General features: G+C 40.2%; 1 protein-coding gene across 1 annotated transcript in view; it reads left to right on the forward strand.

The window, feature by feature from the left end:
• The window catches only part of ctnna2 (catenin (cadherin-associated protein), alpha 2), a 270,824-nt gene that overhangs the window by 176,575 nt on the left and 74,946 nt on the right, over positions 1–19,303 (forward strand). The window contains exon 8 of the mRNA XM_079279218.1: positions 16,454–16,534. Within this exon, the coding sequence (XP_079135344.1) occupies positions 16,454–16,534 (81 nt within the window). The remainder of the gene's footprint in view (positions 1–16,453; positions 16,535–19,303) is intronic.

Below are 19,303 nucleotides of genomic sequence, written 5' to 3' on the forward strand. Positions count from 1 at the left end.
AAACAGGCCTATGATGACTTTTGTTTCTTTCTGCATTTAAAGAATTAAAAAATGTCAGACATTTTAAATGGTCAGACCTGTTCATTTAAAAGGCAGTCTGCAGACTTCCAGTTCCAGATCCCAATCACCAGCAGCATTTATGACATATTAATCAGTGGATTACAGATCAAATATTAAATAGTCAAGAGCCATTTCATTCCTAAATCTAATGCAGTTCACAAAGACTCTTCCAGTCTTGAGAATGGTTTTCTCATTTTGCAGAAATATATGTCAGATGACGATGTCAAGAAAGCAGCCACCATGTATGATTTCATCATAGCCCTTTTTTCATGAAGGTTCTCCAACAAATGATCACGTCTTAACTTCAATGGGAAGTGTGTACACAATGTTCATAAATGAGGTCTCTCAACAAATAGTATGTGAAAGTCCTGAATACCTCCTTCTCTCTTCATATGCACAAACATGTTTGATAAAAATCCCCAGGCATGTTTGTTCCAAAGCCGGAGGTGTAGGCTACTACTTTGTACCAGTAAGGTGTTATTCCTCCCAGCGCGTCAAACTAGCAAAGCAGTGTAAACACAGAGCCGTGTGCCCCAAGCGCCGTGTCTGCCCGACGACAAGCTAAGAGATCGAGAATGCAGTCGTTGTTGCAGAGTTCCTTCTGAGTAAACTTGTTGTGTGAAAGGAATATGTCACCTGGTGTAACAGTTTTTTAAATTGGTTTAGGGTGACAGTGAAGTTTTGTGGCACAGAGGCATATGCTATATCAAGCTCTGGCTACACAGACAATCTTTTGTAGGACAAATGAATCGCTGGTGTTTCTCTCTCTCAATCTCTCTCTTGAGCGAATTATTGATTAAAATGAAAAAGATAAAGTAAGGACCTCACTCTTTACTCCATTCCCAGAATACATTAAACATTTAAACCCTTTATGAAGTGAAATCATTCAAAAACCTTTGCGCAAAAGGGAACTAAATGCTATCGTTAGTGGAAACAAGAACACGTAGCTATGTTTTATGTGTCTGCTGCTGCAGTCAGTCCAAGTAGCATCTAAGGTGATTGTCTGACAAATCAATTTGTCATGTCTACTGAGAGTACCAGGACTGCACAACGGCCGTGCTGTAACACAGTAGATGGCAAGCTTTTAGAGCTTGTGAATAATGTATAATTAGTATTATTTTAAGACATTTATAAATGTAGAGCACAACTATCTTTCTCTTTATATCTGGCACACTTAGAATTCAATACAAAGTTGGTCTGTCATCTGTGTTTACAGAGGGAAGCACAGAGACACCTCTTCATGATGACTAAAGGGGTTGTGAGAGTTGTTCTTTATTAATCCCCATAGGGTCTTCAGCTCCAGTCCTCAGGCCATTGCCTTGCCTTGCATAACATGCATGTCTGTAGGTGTGCGCTGAACAAATGGAGGACATCCTAACTCCAGCCACTGAGCCACAGTGCAAAATAAGTGGAGGGGGATTGTTTTGTCTTTTGAGCTTTTCATTTACAGATCACAGTATTCATAATAAACAAAGAAAAAAATGTACATGGTACCAGTTGGTTTACATCTGTCATGCAGATTATTCTACTGGCAAGTTCGAATCGGGCTTTGGAATTTACATCCCGCTGCAATGCCCTCTGGGTATTTCAGTGGCTAGTGTGTCATAGTTGTTGGCAGCTGGTGTTTGTCTACTGTGCATATGGAGCAAATGACACCAGCGCTGTTTATGGTTACATTAGCTGTAGATTTTTCGCTGAAAATGTGGAATGCACAAAGTGACAAAGGATGGAGGAACATAACTTCTAAAACTGAAATAAATAAGGGTGGATTTAGCTTTCAGGCTGATATAATTATAAAAAAACATTTTGTTTTACTCCCTATACAGTCAACATTACACATACATAAAAAATGCCACCTTTTAGTGTCCCTCAGTGCATCAAATTTGCGAACCATGACATGAAACTGACCACCTTGTTTAGCTCTTTATGGCTGAAGTTACAACCAAAATAAGTGTTATACCATAACAAACATCTGGCACAATGCAACGATAGCTAGATACCCAAGTATGGCAGATCTCTGCAATGTGGTGTGATGACGCACCCCCAAGCCCTGCACAGCAGAAGTGGGGGAAAAAAACACACAATTGTTATCACATCATAAGCCCACTGGATTTAAAACTGCACCCTTGATTAAAATGCAGTGTACTGTCTCTGGCAGCAGACAATGGCAGCTAATTCCTCTGACGAGAGAAAAATTCTCAGCCTCACCTCCTCTCTTGCCGTCTTTGTGCATATGTGTGCATTTTGCTCAGTGTCTAACTGCCTAGAAACGTTTTTTGCATATTTTACTCTCTCCACAGTCATTTCAAACCTAGAAATCTAGAGCCTACTTAAAACACCTTTTGTTGACGAAGTCATGAACTGGATGACAAACTGCCGAACCGCTACACTGTGATTGGTGCAATGGGAAAATGTTATGTAGAAAAAGAGCCTTAAATCAGAGGAATTATTTCAATCTGCTGCTACTTTATGTCATGCTCGCCTTGAAAAAATTCCCAAACCATCACTGAACTGCTGTGATCCCCACAAGTTCCTGCTATTCTGCTGCCGGACAAACCTAACTGTTATTGCCACAGCACACAGTGGTATTACCATGGCCAATGTTTTCCAGCGCTTCACTGAATTTTTATTAAAAAGTTTTAACTTGCATATCCTTTTGGCTCTTTTATATTTATCATAATAGAAAAGCCCTCATTATACTGTACATTTATGTTTGATATACATAATCATACTGCCTGTTTATGTTCCTTCTTCACTCAGTAGTTATCAGTTGCATTTTTTTCTCATCGCCCGCACCTTTGCTTGGAGAACACTAATTTCAAAGATGTTTATTCAGGAGATGTTTGCAGTGATGTGGACACTTTTACAATTAATGTCATCCAAAACAACACCCTCAATTGCCACTTATGAACACAGACACAGAATACTCAACAAAAATAAATGAACATTACAAAGGCATTCACAGAGGTATTGCAGGCCTATTGTTGCACATGAAGATGTTATGCCATATAGGTCTTAAAATATATTATTTAGTAATATACAGCAATTATATTTTGCATTGAACACATTATTCAAATATGGAGATTTATTCAGTCTTTATGGAAGCACTTGAAATGTCTTTATGGAGCAGAACAGATGATGGAACTCTCTGCTGAATCTCAGTAATCATGGCAGATCTTTTGCTATTTCCTCTTTGCCATACAGTATTATGGACATTCTGTAGCACCAGACATCCCATTTAATAGGCAAAGGGTTGCCAAAAACACACATAAATTAGGGTCCGTGGTATGTAAATAACGGACTGATGCAGCATGTCCTTGTTTCCACAGCTGAATCAATTCATCAGTCTGTGATCAAATCAGTGCTCATTTAGATGCCGCACCACAGTTCCATAAATCAGACGTAGAGAGGTTCATATGGCTCTCCTAGTGCTTGAATCTGTGCTGTTTTCCAAGACGGTTTGATAAACGACAATACTTTCAAGGGTGATGTCTGCATGTCATTCCGTGAAAATATTGGTTGGACTCAAACAGCAGTGACCATTGTAGGAATACATCGTATAAGTCTGCTTAAGGAGGAGAATAGATGTCCTTTGAAAAGACATCAATCCCCAAACACCCACCATGACAGTCAGTCCTATCCCCCTAATCCATCCTCACGCACTGCACTTACATCATGTTCAGATATTCTGTGGCTTTACTGTTCCTCATTCCTCGTAACTAATAGCAGCAACAACTCTGTTAGTGGCTTGTGCTGCAGCGTGGCTGGACTGATAAAGCCCACATGAAAGGGTAGTGGGAGACATAATCATTTCACCAGTTCAGCCAGCTCCAGCAGTCTTTGAAGTTGGTGCACCCCTGGATCATTACAGCAGGAGACTGTTGTCTAGCACCGTACAGTATATCTGTGTTGTTTGGGTCCACTGCGGCTGTCTCTACGGTGGGCTCAGCAATAGGCGGTCGGCATGTTGTTGTTATCGTGCTATCATGAACATGTTTTCATTTGATCCTATGCTGGCTACTTTTTGCTGTCAGACTTGAGGGCATTTTTTTTCTTTTTCCAAAACACCCTAATCCCTGATTACAGCTACCTACACACAGCAACCCACCCAGGAGAGCAGCTTGAGTCATCATTATCCCAGTTTGACACCATGCATATCCTTCTTTATGGCCCTCGCTATCAATGACAACTACCACCTTCACATTTAGAGCAAAGGCCTGCCAGCGCTGGTCATATGTTTTGTTTAATTTGAGTCTGTTAATTTTGTGTGCCTGTGCGGTGAACCAAGTTAAACCACTGTGTCAGTGTCTAGATAACACGGTTTTCCACATCTCCCCACACGTCCACATTACATCTCCTTTTTGAGAAGCAGTGTGACAGATGGAACGGTACCAAAATAATGTCATCATCTGAAAGACTTGTTTTCTTGTCAGTCAGGTTTCTGGAGCTACTGTAATACTGTGCTCCGCTGTATAGTTAAGAGGTCACATAGCGAGGGGTAGTTTTGACAGTTGAGTGGAAAGAGACCATCAGGTAAGAAATGATGGAGCTTGAGGCAAGTGTGAGTGGAGATGATGTCTAGACACAGCAAGTCAGTCTGTTCCCCTGTTTTTCTGCCTCCGCACATTTTTACCGTTCACATTTCTGGCTTGAATTCACTCAGAAAGTTTATTTCAATGTAGGTCCTCGTCATGACATTTGCATAAAATGTACCTTTGACATATTTTTGATTAAAGTGTGCATCACACCACAAATTAAAAAAAGACAGAAGTGATAATAGAGTTGCCCAAATGTGCCTCTTATCTCCCACTGCTGTATGCTGCATAAATGCTTGTGGAGGTATTTTAGTTGAATTGTGTGTTACACATTCCCTCTTTTTTGTAGCACGTAGCCATACATTGTGAATACTGTTATGCTGTCATTGAGCACATCTGTATTGACATGGCATGCACAATAATCGGGGTGAACAGCAGTATTTGTGACATGTAGGATATTGATTGACACATCATGAGGGTATACATAGTTGAGGGGGTTTTGCACAGACACCCATGGAATGTGAAGTACCTGAGGCTTCGACCCTAACAGTCAACATTAATGTCTATTTTGTGTCCATTGTCTCGCATACGAAAATCCCATAATTCGAAACTTGTCATTGTCTGGACTGATCCACTACAGGAATGATGCAATGCAGGGAAGAGAAAACGATGATGAAATGGGATTATGTCTCCTGGTATTAGGAGCAGGTCCTTGAATTGGATTGACCTACAGCAGTCCATGTTTCAGTCTCTCGCCGTTCTGTTGCATTTGACTTGTATTGAAGATTCGCTCTTCTCAAAAAAACAGACAAGTCATGTTTGTGTATGCATGTGTAGGCAAGTGGGTGTGTGATACTTTGACGTTTTTCAGCTCTGCGGTGAAACAAAAGTACGTCAATGATACTCAAACTTTCTTCTCACCCCATTGACTCTTTTTTTCTCTTCGACACATTTCTGCTCCCACATATATCACACCACTTTCTGATTTTCTCACCCTCTCTAACCTATTCTCAGCATCTCCCTCGCTACTCTTCTCTCCTGCTGCCCTTGCTTCAGTCCCTCCCTCACAAACTACTTGCTATTCAGTTCAGGGAGGCTGCAGGCAGCATTGCTCTACCTCCCCACACTGCTTCTGCAGGACTAGACTTTTTTTTTCATCCCCTGCTCTCTCTCTTTCTGTCTGATAACCAGACATTTCCCTTCACTCCTTTTCCTATTCTCCTGAAACCGAAAAACCTTGGCTTACAACCTAACACACTTCATATTTAACGCTCCCCCATCTCTGCAGGCTTCCATTCTTAAACCCCTGCATGACTGCATGACGTCTCATTGCATGTAACTGCGTACATTTGGGTTTTTCAGGAACACATGAAACATGTGAGGATCGGTAAATTAACCAGAACACAATTTCTTACCTTTGAGACATTCCACATTGTATGTTCAGGGCTGGTATTTTCAAACCATTTTAACTATTTTGATAACTTGGATCTCAGACTAATTGTGTAGCAGGAAAGTGTCTCTTCAAGTAGACCAACCTGTATCCATATAATTTTAGATGCTATATACAGAAATAATTCAGTATCTAACACATTGTGTACATCTTTGAGGGATGGTTTGAGTGTTTTGAGGACTTCAGAGCCCTCAAACACCCTTGTTATATTCCAGTACTACAGTGTATTTCAGTCACTGACATATCTTTACTTTTCAATAAAAAACTGAAATACAGAGTTGATAGTTTACAGCCTCCTGATGCCATTGCACTGTCTCTGAGTAAGGGAGATGGATAATAAAGTATTTACGGTGTCTGTAACCTCCCTCTTTCTGAGGCTGTATAAGGTCTGAATTTCTGAGAAGCTTCTGTCTGAAAATGTAAAAAGCTGGTTCAGAATATGGCAGATTACTCAATTAAACAAGGAACATTTAGCATTCTAACTTTAGCATTACTCAAATTCATTCAATCATTCCAGTATCATACTTCTTGAAAATGACGTGATTATGTCTGGCAATCAAACAAAGGGCACAGTGAGAAGAAACTAGTCTTTTTCTTTACGTCGGTCTTTGTTTCTTTTATTTTTTAGCAATTCTTGCCACGGCCTCTGTCACTGCTGCAGTTTCTTCTCGTGCTTCCTCTTTCTGCCCTCACTTTTCTCTTTTTGTATGTCCAGATAGATCTTCACATGTGTACTTTTCAGTGTTGTATAAGAAGCTATCTTATCCAGTTTTCATCACTAAATGTTTGATAAAGAAAAGGTCCATTGGGTATTTTAGATTGGCTCCAACCCCCAGCCAAAGTGGTAATGTTATGTTAACATATGCAGAATAAAGGGGCTTCCCCATGTTCTTTGGGGTCTGAGATGCGGGCCAAGGCGATGTACCCAGTTATTTTATGGCTCAGGACCTTTGCTGCATGCCATCTATTTGCTCTCTGCATATATCATACATATTCATTACTGTCATCTCAAATAATCTAAATCAAAAAATCTAAATCAAATCAAAAAATCCCCAAATAAGTTATTTAAAAAAAAAAGGGTTATATGCAAGTATATGCATGTATGGAAACAATCTTGCCTTATCAGCATGCAAGTAGCCGATACAACATTTTGGCTAAATTACTATACTGTATATACAAATCAGTTCAGTAATGCTAATTTCTATTACCCCCGATGTTATTGTGTTGCATCGATCTCAATTAACCCTGTATCCATGCACACTCCTTCATTTTGTGTTGACTCCATCCTAAACAAACTCCTCATTTCGTACTTACGATGTGCTTGATGATAAGCCAGATGCTTTGGCTCATCCACAGCCTGCTTGACCACAGATGCTAATAGCCAGTGACAGGCCCGCAGTCTAAACATGAGCCAGTGTAATGAGAGGAGTAAGCAAAAGGCATCAGCCATTAAGCATACGAGACCTAGTGCCAGAAGGCACTCCGGCTCCTCGGGCAGCGCCGTGTTCGGCTGCATTTCCTCTAACTTACAGGAGACTGCCAGGCTCAAACAGCGCTGTTATAGATACTATGGGCAACAATGTGAGGGGAGAAGAGTCACAAAGCCCTCGTATAAGCACACATGGGGTGGTAGGGGGGCGCAGGCTGTCCTGACGCTCCACACAGGATACTCTTATTCCCGCTGCAGAATTTTAATAGATTTGAGAGTATATATATATATATATATATATATATATATATATATATATATGTGCATGTATGCTGCATGCTTTCAATAAATACGTAATAATTCATAGCTTTTCTTTTCTCTTTAATACCATTGCTAATGAATTATGAAATACTCATTTAATAGTTATTGCTGAGTATGTTCAGTTAAATTATTGTGGACCTGATTCTAGATGGTTTGCTTTTCAAAAGCATTTTAAAATATGCTTAGAATCCTTGTGAAAAATGTGTTTCAACTTTGTTCCTTTGAAATAGGCTGGATAAGCATTCTTTGTGCCCTCCTCAATATTGCAACTGATGTGTACAATTTGTAAAACATAAAGGACAATGAGTTACATGTGGTGTACCCGGAGTCCCAAGGACAAGGATTGAGAGCCACTGCCTTAGGTCATTATCGCTTTCATTAGACCTCATTAATAAAGAAGAAAGTCGGATAGCGTTCCGACCTACATGCATGTCTTTGAAGACATGAGCAGTATGAAAATCATCTGTTCACTTTTTCCACACGACGAGACAACAACAAACACGTATAGCCCTGGGAGGCAAGATGTAAAAATAATGTGTCCGGTCAATCCAAAATCTGCAGTTCTTTTGCTCCAGTACATCACAAATACAGGTCAAGCTATGTCCGCACCATTGCTACATTCTTGTTAGATTAGTTTTGTGGTCTTCCTTTTACATGATAAACTCTTTTTTTTGTGTGTGTGTGTGTGTGTGTGTGTGTGTGTGTATTGCTCAACAGAACCAAAAAACACAGTTAAAAATAAAATTTAAAAAGCTAAAATAAATAATGTATCTCAGTTTGCACATTTTCCCTATGTCTATGTGATTTCTCCCTCATGAAGTGAGGAAGTAGTATTGTTGCCTTAAGGCGTGAGTGTGAGTGGTTGTCTGTCTTCATGTGTTAGCCCTTTGATGAACTCACAACCTGTCCAGGCTGGCTGCACACCTAGTTTGAGCTGGGATAGGCTCCACCCCCCCCCCCCCCCCCCCCACCAATCCTGCACAAGTTAAGTGGTTATAGATAGTATATAAAAGGAAAAAACTAAATTACCTCTAGTCTTTCCACAATATTCAGCTAGCTAACCTGTTTCAATGTGCACACTTAGAAGCATCCCCACATGCTTTGTAAATGATGTTGCTGAGCTGTGATTTGCTTCAGCCTTGCATTGTGCCTGCACTGTATGTCTATTAGCTTCCCAGGGGGTTATAATGGCTATAATGAGATGATGATATGGCAGCTATTTCTGTACTATGTTGCCCTGTCATCTCATTTAGAAAAACAAAAAAATAACAATTATAATCTGAACCACTCATCTGAAAGTATTTCATCCACCACAGGCATTGTGGCGTGTTTTCCTTTTCAGTATCCTGTAATCAAACTGGCTGACAGCCACCGCTGCACCTCTTTAAGTTCCACTTAATGAGAACAAGTCAAATTGGCCCATCTATGGCACTACAGCATAAGGAGCACAACTTATCCTCATGAGGATCTAGCTTCCCATTATCTCCTGGTAACCCGACCAACATGTTACCACTGTTATCAACTCCCACCCCTGGGCTCACACATACACAAACACTTCCTCACCCTCTCGTTATCAGCGTGCCTTCCCCATTAAGCTGGCTGCAGACAATGTAACCGCATTGGACAGTAATTGCACCTCTCCCTCTTGCATAATTTAATTGATGTCATTTAACAGATTGATCTTGAAAGATCCCCCCCCCCACACACACACACACACACCTGTCATTTATTGTTCTTCCCTCTGATTCATTCCTCGGATTTGCCATGTTATTGCATATGCATTACCAGACCAATCCCACCCCCCTTCGGTTTTAGTGTTTCCTTGCTATTGTCATTTGTATTGCATTAGTTTCCAGGGAGGGACATTAGTGAAGCATAAGGTAAAATGTATTGTTACTAGGGGTGGGAATCGCCAGAGATCTCGCGATACGATATTATCGCGATACTTGGGTCACGATACGATATCATCACGGTACTTCGATACATCACGATACTGTGATATATCGCGATACTTTCACGATACTGCGATATTCTGAGTATTGTGATAACATATATTGCGATTTATTACTTTTTTCCACTTCAAATGATGTCCCCAAAGGAAAACTGTGTCAACATGTTTCATCTAATAAGATAAAGTTTTCAGTCTGTTCATCTCACTTCAATCATTTTTATTGCAGCAGAATATGATTGTCAAGCAGACAGACTGACCAACAATGTCATAAATGTTGCATGAAGCTGACAAACTGAACAGTTTGTATCACTACATAGTCCAACTTAACTAAATGCAAACGTGTGGACTTCTATAAGTAGGATATTAGAGTTATATAACTCAGTATAACTTGCGATGCGTGGACGTCGAGGGCAGAGAGACAGTTATGCGCTGCACTCTCCCCATGAGCCGCTACTGTTGGCAGATTTAACCCCGTTGTGAGGCCAGATGTCTCTTTGTTTTGACCAACTTCCTACCAATCACGCTGACCCCGGACCTTTGCTGACCTCACCAGAAAATAACTCCGCACCATCTAGTGGACTGAAAAAGCAATCGATTTGATTTTTCTAAAAATAAAAAAATATATATATATATATTTTTTTATAGATTATAAAATAAAAAATCGATACTTGGCGTCCATGTATCGATATATCGCCACGCTATAATATCGCGATACTATGCTGTATACATTTTTCCCCCACCCCTAATTGTTACCTAGCAGTGCTAAAAAAATATTGAACTACAAATGCATGATACACCTCTTTATTCAATGTCATTGAAATAATACTTAATTCTGGGGTCGGCAACATTGGAGAAACTACTGAGAGGAGGGAAGATTTTGAAAACATCCAACTGAAAAACACAGCCCAGTGTTGCCAACTCTTTTCCAATCACAATATCCAGTAACACTAAACTGCTGTTGTTTAATTTAGTCACTAAATAAAGCCAGAAATTCATCAAGTTGACAAGACTGACGGCCCATCATTGAGGCCTCCATCAGAAGCCACTCCCCCAAGTTATCCAATCTTTGCAATTAAGAGGAGTAAAATGATTGGACAGGATTTCCCAGTCTTCTGACAGCCATAGATACTGGACTTTTTTCATTTTTTTTTTCAAAGCATTTGATTTATTAATTGCTTTCCGGATGTGAGGATTTGAGCCCCAGCTCTTATTTTACAATCTAAATTAAAATGGAAAACCAACAAACCTGAAACCAAGTGCTGCAATTGTCTGAGCATTATTCAGCTTGCACGGACACTACTGTATGTCTTATTCCACCATTACAGGGTCAGAAATGCAGTGAAGCAAATTGTGCTGCAGTGCACCACTGAATTACACAACTTACTTTGGGAGGGCCTGAGAGAGCGAGCACACTCAGGCCCTCAGCAGTTCCACCAGCATGCACTGTCCACCAACTGAGTTCTGAGTGGGCATGAATAACTCCACTGCTACTGCCTCCATTACCCCATACGCTAGATGCATATTTTCAGGCAAACTCCTCTATTTTCCTCTGCCCAACTGCGAGTGAATGAGTGCACACTAGGGGGTAGAAAATAGTGGATGGGGACCGTTGGGAACATTGTCTGCAAAACACCACAGGGACTTGTGTTTACCCGCAAAAAAAAAATAACATGCACATCCATTATGTGGCAGTCAAAAGCTAAGCAATCAACATTTCTGTATGGTAGACAATTGAATCAGCAGCCCACTGTGTTGTCAAGCTTTTAACGGCTGTGAATTTGAGAGCTGAATTGCTCGCACATACAGGGCACAGATGGGACTGGAGGAAAGTCAAATCGTTCCCCAGATAAACACCATCGACACATAAATACAATAATGTGACTCACTTTGTCTCTCTCACAACCTTTCATGCACTCACTTACACTCACTTACAAATCAAAGACCTCAGTCTTGACCGATCCGGCCTGAATAGGACACATTGACTAACTTATGATTCATTGTGGACTTCCGTGTACATACCATTTGTGATGGGGGATTCATGCGTAGTGTTTTTAATTGAGTGTTGTATGTTTTGCAGTAAACTTAAAATGAGCAATACATTATTCATTGTGTTTTGAAGGAGTTTCGACATATCAAACCAGACGAGTATTTACAGTATAAGGGAAGTGTATTTTTAGTAATAGTTGCATCCTTGACATACTGTAACTGTCAAAAGCACTGCTTTGATCTTAAAGATCTTAAAGGGGCGACTGTGGCTAAGTGGATAGCAGGGCCGTCTTTCAATCAGAGGGTCGGCGGTTCAATCTCCGGCTCTGCTAGTTGCGTGTCGATGTGTCCTTGAGCAAGACACTTAACCCCCCCCCCCACCCCCCAAAATAAATTGCTCCCGTAGTTGTGCCTATGGTGTAGAAATGTGAGAGACTCTGAATTGTAAGTCGCTTTGGATAAAAGCGTTTGCTAAATGACTGTAATGTAAAGATACAGCATTACACAAAGAGCTCTAGGTCATACATGAAATACAGCTCTGTTTTCAATCAGTGCTAACAAACAACAGGTTTCCCTTCAGACTGAAACCACTGTGCCGTTTTAATCTTCTTAACTCAGATTAAAGATTTAAGAGTTTTGAGAAATTAAACGGCAGGGATTTCTAATCCAGAAAATAAAAAAAACACCAGTTTAGTTTAGGAGTGTGTCTATCCATGATATGAATACTCCATCTCTCTATTATTGTTGTATTGTATTACATTATGTATTATTGCTGTTTATGCACCTTTTACTTCTTTAATTATGTATACCTCAAATGGAAAGCACTTTGGGAGAACTCCCGTTTTTTTTAAATTTGCTAGATGAATAAATTGACTTGACTTGAACAACGAAAGGAGTTGTTTGTGTCATTGACAGCGTGGCCATTTCCTCGTTCTCTCAGTTGAATTAAGGTTCATGTTTATACATACAATCATGTGAATACTCTTGTCCTCAAAAATGTTCAAGCTAAGCCCCTTTTTTAGATTTGGCGGAGAGCATCTTTAATCCTATGCGTCCCTCTCGTGCTTTAATGACACATTAGGCTCGTTAAGCAGCACAATGACGAATGTTATCTCGTTCTCTGCTTTGGCATTGAATAGCTTTTCTGTGCATGTGCTGGTATGATTTTGTGGCACATAATGAAGGGCAACTGAATGCTATCCTCATTTGCTCCCCTCACCCTGTAAATCAACAATACATTGTGTGTATGTTTCAGAATACAACTTGCAAATGTAATGAAACCACATGTACACAGTAGTCGGGTTAGTGTCAGGTGAGGTGTTCCTTTGTTGAATATGGGATTGAGTATCAAACATATTGTTCACATGATGATAAACAGTTTTCTTCCTTTCAGTTTGGTGCATTGCTCCACAAAAAACGACTGCATTATGTGATTGCTATTAGAATAGGGGTTGACTAACTGTAGTATGAGTGAGGAGACAAATGACTCATTCCTAATGTTTAACATCCTTATGAAAGACAACTTGTGCTATATGAGCCTTGGCCAAGGGCAAGCCTGCAATACATTAGCCAGTAAAGGAAATTATGTCTGTTTTTATGGCCACGGGCTCTTTTCATTGAGCTGCACTTTCACATCAGTGACCTTTCACGCATGTGATTTCCCCACAGCATGTACCCACAGTGTAACGCATGCTCAACTTGGAGCGTGACAAATCAAAAATTTGGATAATGCGAAAAGATTTGCGGCCGTTTGTCCTCAAGTTGGCGTCTCCTTGAATGTGTAAGACAAAAGAAGAGTAAGTGGGTTTGGACCTCACTTAGCCTACGTCCTGAGCCAAATAGAACCTTAAAAGAAGGAGCTCAGGTCGTCAATATCACCATGTTATAGGAGCACTAATGTTGAAACAATAATGTTACAAGCTGATAGTGACCAAGGCATTGAAAGTGACAATCAGTGTTAACCTTAAGGTTGAGTTAGCGATGAAGTGGGCTTTGGGATTTGATGGGGTCTCATTTAGTTCTTTGTGACTCATAGATATGAGGCACTCTGTTCCACTCAATGATCAAGAGGGCAGGACAATAGTGCAGCAGCACAGAGATAAGCAACCACATTGTGTCTGTCATTAAACAGGATAACAACTAAAGAGCCCCTCTACGTGAAGCCCTGTTGCACTGTGGTCAGTTTGTCTCATACAAATCCTCATTTGAGGATTCAACAGGCATGGATGAATGAGAATACATGTCTCCAGTTTTGTGGGGTTTTTTTGCAAACGCTGATGAGCATTTTGGTCGTGTCGCATTCATGTTATGCTGGGCAGAACGGTCAGATGGTTGCCTGGCTACGACACAACTACATTTGTATGCTGCCAATGCTGTGACAGAAGATCACTGTGTCTTACAATCTGTTGATCATCCTGCTACTCATTTTTGTTTCTCTGGAAAAAGCCACAACATCCTTTAAAATAATTGAATTAGCATATTTGATTGTCAAATGATCAAGAAACGACCTCTTTTTTTAAAAAGGATACATTTTATATTAATACAGAGCTAAGGTTTCAAAGGGTAGATGAGCTACACCTTTGCATTCGTCAGTTGTCAATATAAAAGGTGACACACATGAATTATTGTTTATAGACCTTTAACTGTGGTGGTACTTGACTCAATGCAGCAGCTGATTAAGAGGACCTGAGGGAGAGTTTATCAGCAAAGCCAGCTCTCCCAACTCGTCAAATACTGATGATTGGTCAGTGCCCCTTGGCTATCCTTCATGTACGCACTAATGTTGGCAGAACTGGTTTCAGGTACTATGCACTTTTTAAATTAAATGAACTGAAAACTGCCCTCAAACTACAGTCTTACATTCCCCTTGGAGATTTTAAAGCTTCATTATCTGATGCTTTTTATGATTCTCTTAAATATTTTTTATTCCTTTTTTTATAATTGCATTCCGTCTGTTTTACTAATTGTGTTCTTGTGAATTTTGTTTCGTGGAAAAAAAATAGTTTAATCTCAATTAGCCTGATTTAAATAAAGATTAAATAAGTAAAAATGAACTCCAATGTTAACCCACCCATGTCATTATTAGTTAATCAGAGCAACTGACAGTATAGAGTGAGATAGTCCACACTGGACGGGCGGGTCAATCAAACACAGGACCTTTGTCCAGGAGAATGCTGTCCATGTCCTGTGCGAAAGGTAAACATTGACAATTTCTGACGACAGTCGTTAGTGTTGTTCCTCACATGAGACACCAAGTCTCTCGTCACGTGACTCATTTTTTCACTCCCCAGTCAAATGAATCGTTAGTCAGTCAAGTTAACATCAACCACGCTCTTTTCCTCAACCTTACTAAGTGGTTTTGTTTGTCTAAACCTAAATACTTGTGAAGACGGAAGTTTATTTTGCTATGCATGTAACAACTGGAAACTGACATGTTGTCTATGCCACGTCCAACGCTGACGCTAGAGGAGCTTCTAGAGTGTCATAGTCTGAAGCTTAAGGCCACTGACCAAGCATCAGTTGTTGACGAGTTTGGAGTGAGAGTGTGTCGACATAACAGTAAATGTCGCACATTCTTCACTTCTCACATATACTGTAGTCTTTAGCTGTGTCACAATTCTCAGTTCTACTATCCCTGTTGTCCATTCATTTTGCTTTAACTTTTTATAACTACTATATGTTATTAAAGGGTTTGATCCCCACAAAACACAAACTAAATACGTGATTTTAACATTTTGTGTTTTAGCATAGGAATGAGCAAACAACTGTCATCACGCCATGTCAACTTGTTTCGTGTTTTGCAAATATCTGTTTCGTAAATTTGTGACAGAACTTTTGATGTATCTTGTTAAATCAGCCTTTATTCATATACAGTACTTTCAGTACTGCACAACTATCCACTGCCGGAGACACACATGTCTCGAGAGGGATCAGAGTAGCAGATCATTTATATGGGTCCTGGAGCAGAAATCGTTCAGTCCAAAACACTGACAGCATCTTTCTAACCTCCAGGGCAAGCTGCCGTCCCAATTTAGATGGTAAAAGTGGAAATGTAATAATTTGAGCAGAATAAATCACTCCGTTCTTCCCCATGGTTTTTTGAGTAAAAACAGTAGAGCTTGTAAGTGTAAATGGGGCACCCAGGTGGCATAGTGGAAAGTGAAGCCTCTTCCTCGACCACGATTGGCTATATTTCTGTATGAAAGACAGTATGAGATCCTGTCCTAGTATTGGCGTTAGTGACTCCTACTGGTTAGATGCGATGAGTGGTAAAGGGAGAGATGGGGAATCTGGAAAAGCATGAAGCTCCGTGCTGCTCCTCCATTGGAACTCCCCCCTGTCAGGTGATGGAAAGCAGTTGGTGACTCTGTGTGTGTCAGGTGAAGCATATGGTAGTCGACCCTCCTAAAGTCACCAGTAGGAGTTGGCAATGACAGGAAGTGCTGCACACTGGGGAATTGGCAGCAACTAAATTGATACTTGTCAGAAAGGCTAGTTGCTAGGTAACATAGCAAACAGTTTGAGTCATGTTGTCACTGACTCTGGTCTAATTGCGGAACACTTGTCATGTACACTCATGTTCTGTGACAAAGTGTATTTCATCTTCACTTCAACAAGAGAATGCACTCTGGAGTATGTGGTGCAATGTTGGGCACCAAGATAAGATTGCAATTGCATGTACTATAACTGTGCTAACGTGGTATTTCTGTTTCCTTTTGCAGACTGGCAGGAAAGAGAAAGGTGACCCGTTGAACTCAGCCATTGATAAGATGACCAAAAAGACCAGGGACCTGCGCAGACAGGTGAGTGCATGTTTCAGCTTACATCTTAATCTCCCTTTGAAACACTGTATCTACCTTATCTGAAATGAAGTCCCTTTAAGATGGTATTCCATTCAATATTCTTTTTTTTATGTTATCAAATGTTATGTAAAGACCAAAACCAACTGTGTTTTTGTCCATCCCTCAACACTGTATTTGACTCAGCTATTTAACTATATACATATATATATATGTTAGAATGTTTCTCAAACAGGAGTAAGTACTGTTGTTGGGGACTATTTTCAGCGGCTGATCCTGTGCTCCAATGGATATTTGGAGCAGGAGGAAAGTATCAAATAAAAGCTACAGTGCCCACTTTCATCTTATTTAGGAAACATGTCCTGCAGTGAAATATTATCACTGACTGATGTGTTTTTTTGCACAATAATTACAAGACAATATATTTGTCATTTAACAATAGCAACAAAATAGCATATCACCAAATGTATTCTTGAATGACCTCAGAGTCACTGATCACAATGTCACAATCAGTTTACATACTGTAGACAGATATCAATGCAACATTTACACACAGGACCACAGCATGTACTCGACCGAGCCTCACTGCTGCCCAAGCTTGATATTCTAATTCATATGCAGGGTCACAGGAGTTTAGTGGGACTGTGCTTGAAGTGTTTCTGGACTGGTCACCAGTAGGGTTAACAAACAGGCAAACACATATGACTACTGCAAGAAATTCCTTCAGAGCATGCAAGGGAAAGGCAAACATTAAGACATCATACAATCCCCAAATAGACAGTAACAGTACTAAGACTCATAATCACAACATTTTAGCTGGGAGACATCCATTTGAATTGTTAATATCCAGTAAGACCACGTAAAAGAACACTGCTTAAACTGCTTTTGCCTTTTTACATACACTTTGAACTGTATTACAAGCTTCCTTTTTATTTGTAGGAAGCTAGTCATGGTGAACTAAGTAATCTGTGCAAAAATGTGAGTGAACAATCAAATGTATATCAGGGATTCAGTGATATTGATCCCTGCTCCGCTTTTGACTCTCAAACTCAGAAGTGTTGCATCAGGAAGCTTCAGTGAAATTACCTTCTAAATGACTCTCCAATGGGGATGAATAAGTAGATGATTCATGCTGTTATATGAGCTCAAAAGCAACATCGATTTATTTTTCATTGTCACCGAGGACAAGTTTAATATGGCTTTCACTTGTTGGATGTTGCAGGTTATGGGAAACAAAATGACGAAAGCATGCTTGAAAAAAAGACAGTTAATGAGCAAACATGAGTGTGTTGATGTAATACAATCAGTCAAGCATGCTTCTGAACAACTCTTTCAATTCCAATTAATTCAAACTCATATTCTCATGACATGTGGCACACATCTTTTAGTCGTATTTGAGTAGGCATCTTGCCCCAGAAAAAAAGCAAACCCATTCATAAACCATCAGGACATCACTTGTGGTCCCTGAATGCAGTTTCACTCCCAAACCACGCTTTCGTGTAATACAGTGTAGATTTGTTATTTTTTCTAGAGAGGCACTCATTAGCAACTACCTGTAGTAGCTGCGGTTGTGTCCTCTCTGACCTCTTAAGACCAACGATCATTCCAGATGGGAAGCTACACTGTGCCTCACCCTCCCCTTTGGGCATTTGGTGGTGGAGCCTGACAGGCTGGCAGGCGGTACTCACTCTGACAGGATGTTCTATTGACTCAGTGTTTGACTTGACAGAATGGGCGTTCTATTTGAGCTTTGAGTTTAGATGGGAGGGCACACATGCAGACATTAAATAGAGCTGTGATACTGTAATTATGAGTTTAGCAAGGCAGTGGCGCCGTGTAGAGACACAAGACCTTCCTTCAGGGGAGGAGCACTATTGTGTGGTTGAGCATTTCAGTCTTCACCGTCTCCATCGTGAAAAGGAAGGAGGGATCAAATATTCAAGCAGACAAGCACAAGTGACAGTGTTTGTGAAATGGGAGCAGGTGAGACCGAACAAGCCTTGTGACAACACCACCAGAGAAATGCAGCATTGTTTTTTCTTTCACGCCGTTGTGTTTACAAGACATGCTACGCTGTCTTTTATCCAGGGAAAATGCAGTCGATGTCAAGCATGCCGTTCCCACCCCCATTGTGTTTTAGTTATAAATGTAAATTTTAGCACCATGGAGACAATGCAGGGGGAGCATAATCATGCATACATACAAATAGTAAATGAATGTTTGATTACCAGCATGTCAAGTAGATTTTCCATTCAAACTGAAGATAACTGAAGATTGTGCAAGCAAATGTTGAACCAACATTATGACTCATGATTACATTATGTCCTGCCTCCATCCACAATTACATGGTTGTTTCTTCATTTGTAATTCCTGACAAGAGGATCAGACCCCCAGGCTCCTTAAAGGCTTGACCATGCATCTACAAACATCTACACTGTCTGCCTAAAACTAAACTCTCTCTCTTTTGTTCACTTGCCAACATTACATCAAGACAAAAAGCTCTGGTTTGTCTTGCGTTAGCAGCGCGTGATGGCTGCCTCACTGAACTGCTGAATCTCTCACAATCTCTCTCACAATCTCGCAGCCCTGCTGCTGCTGCCAGACATTATTTCGACCCAGTGTTTACCTTACATAATAGTGAGAATGTTTTATTTTATTTTATTATAAATGTAATTAATATGTAGTGTGCATAGAAACAAGTTAAGATGAGTGTGCCCATTTGTAAATAATAATAATAATAATACCCAAACTTGGTCTTCGATACATTTATGG

The sequence above is a fragment of the Melanostigma gelatinosum genome (assembly GCF_949748355.1).
Source record: "Melanostigma gelatinosum genome assembly, chromosome: 11".
In the NCBI taxonomy this organism is placed as follows: Eukaryota; Metazoa; Chordata; class Actinopteri; order Perciformes; family Zoarcidae; genus Melanostigma; species Melanostigma gelatinosum.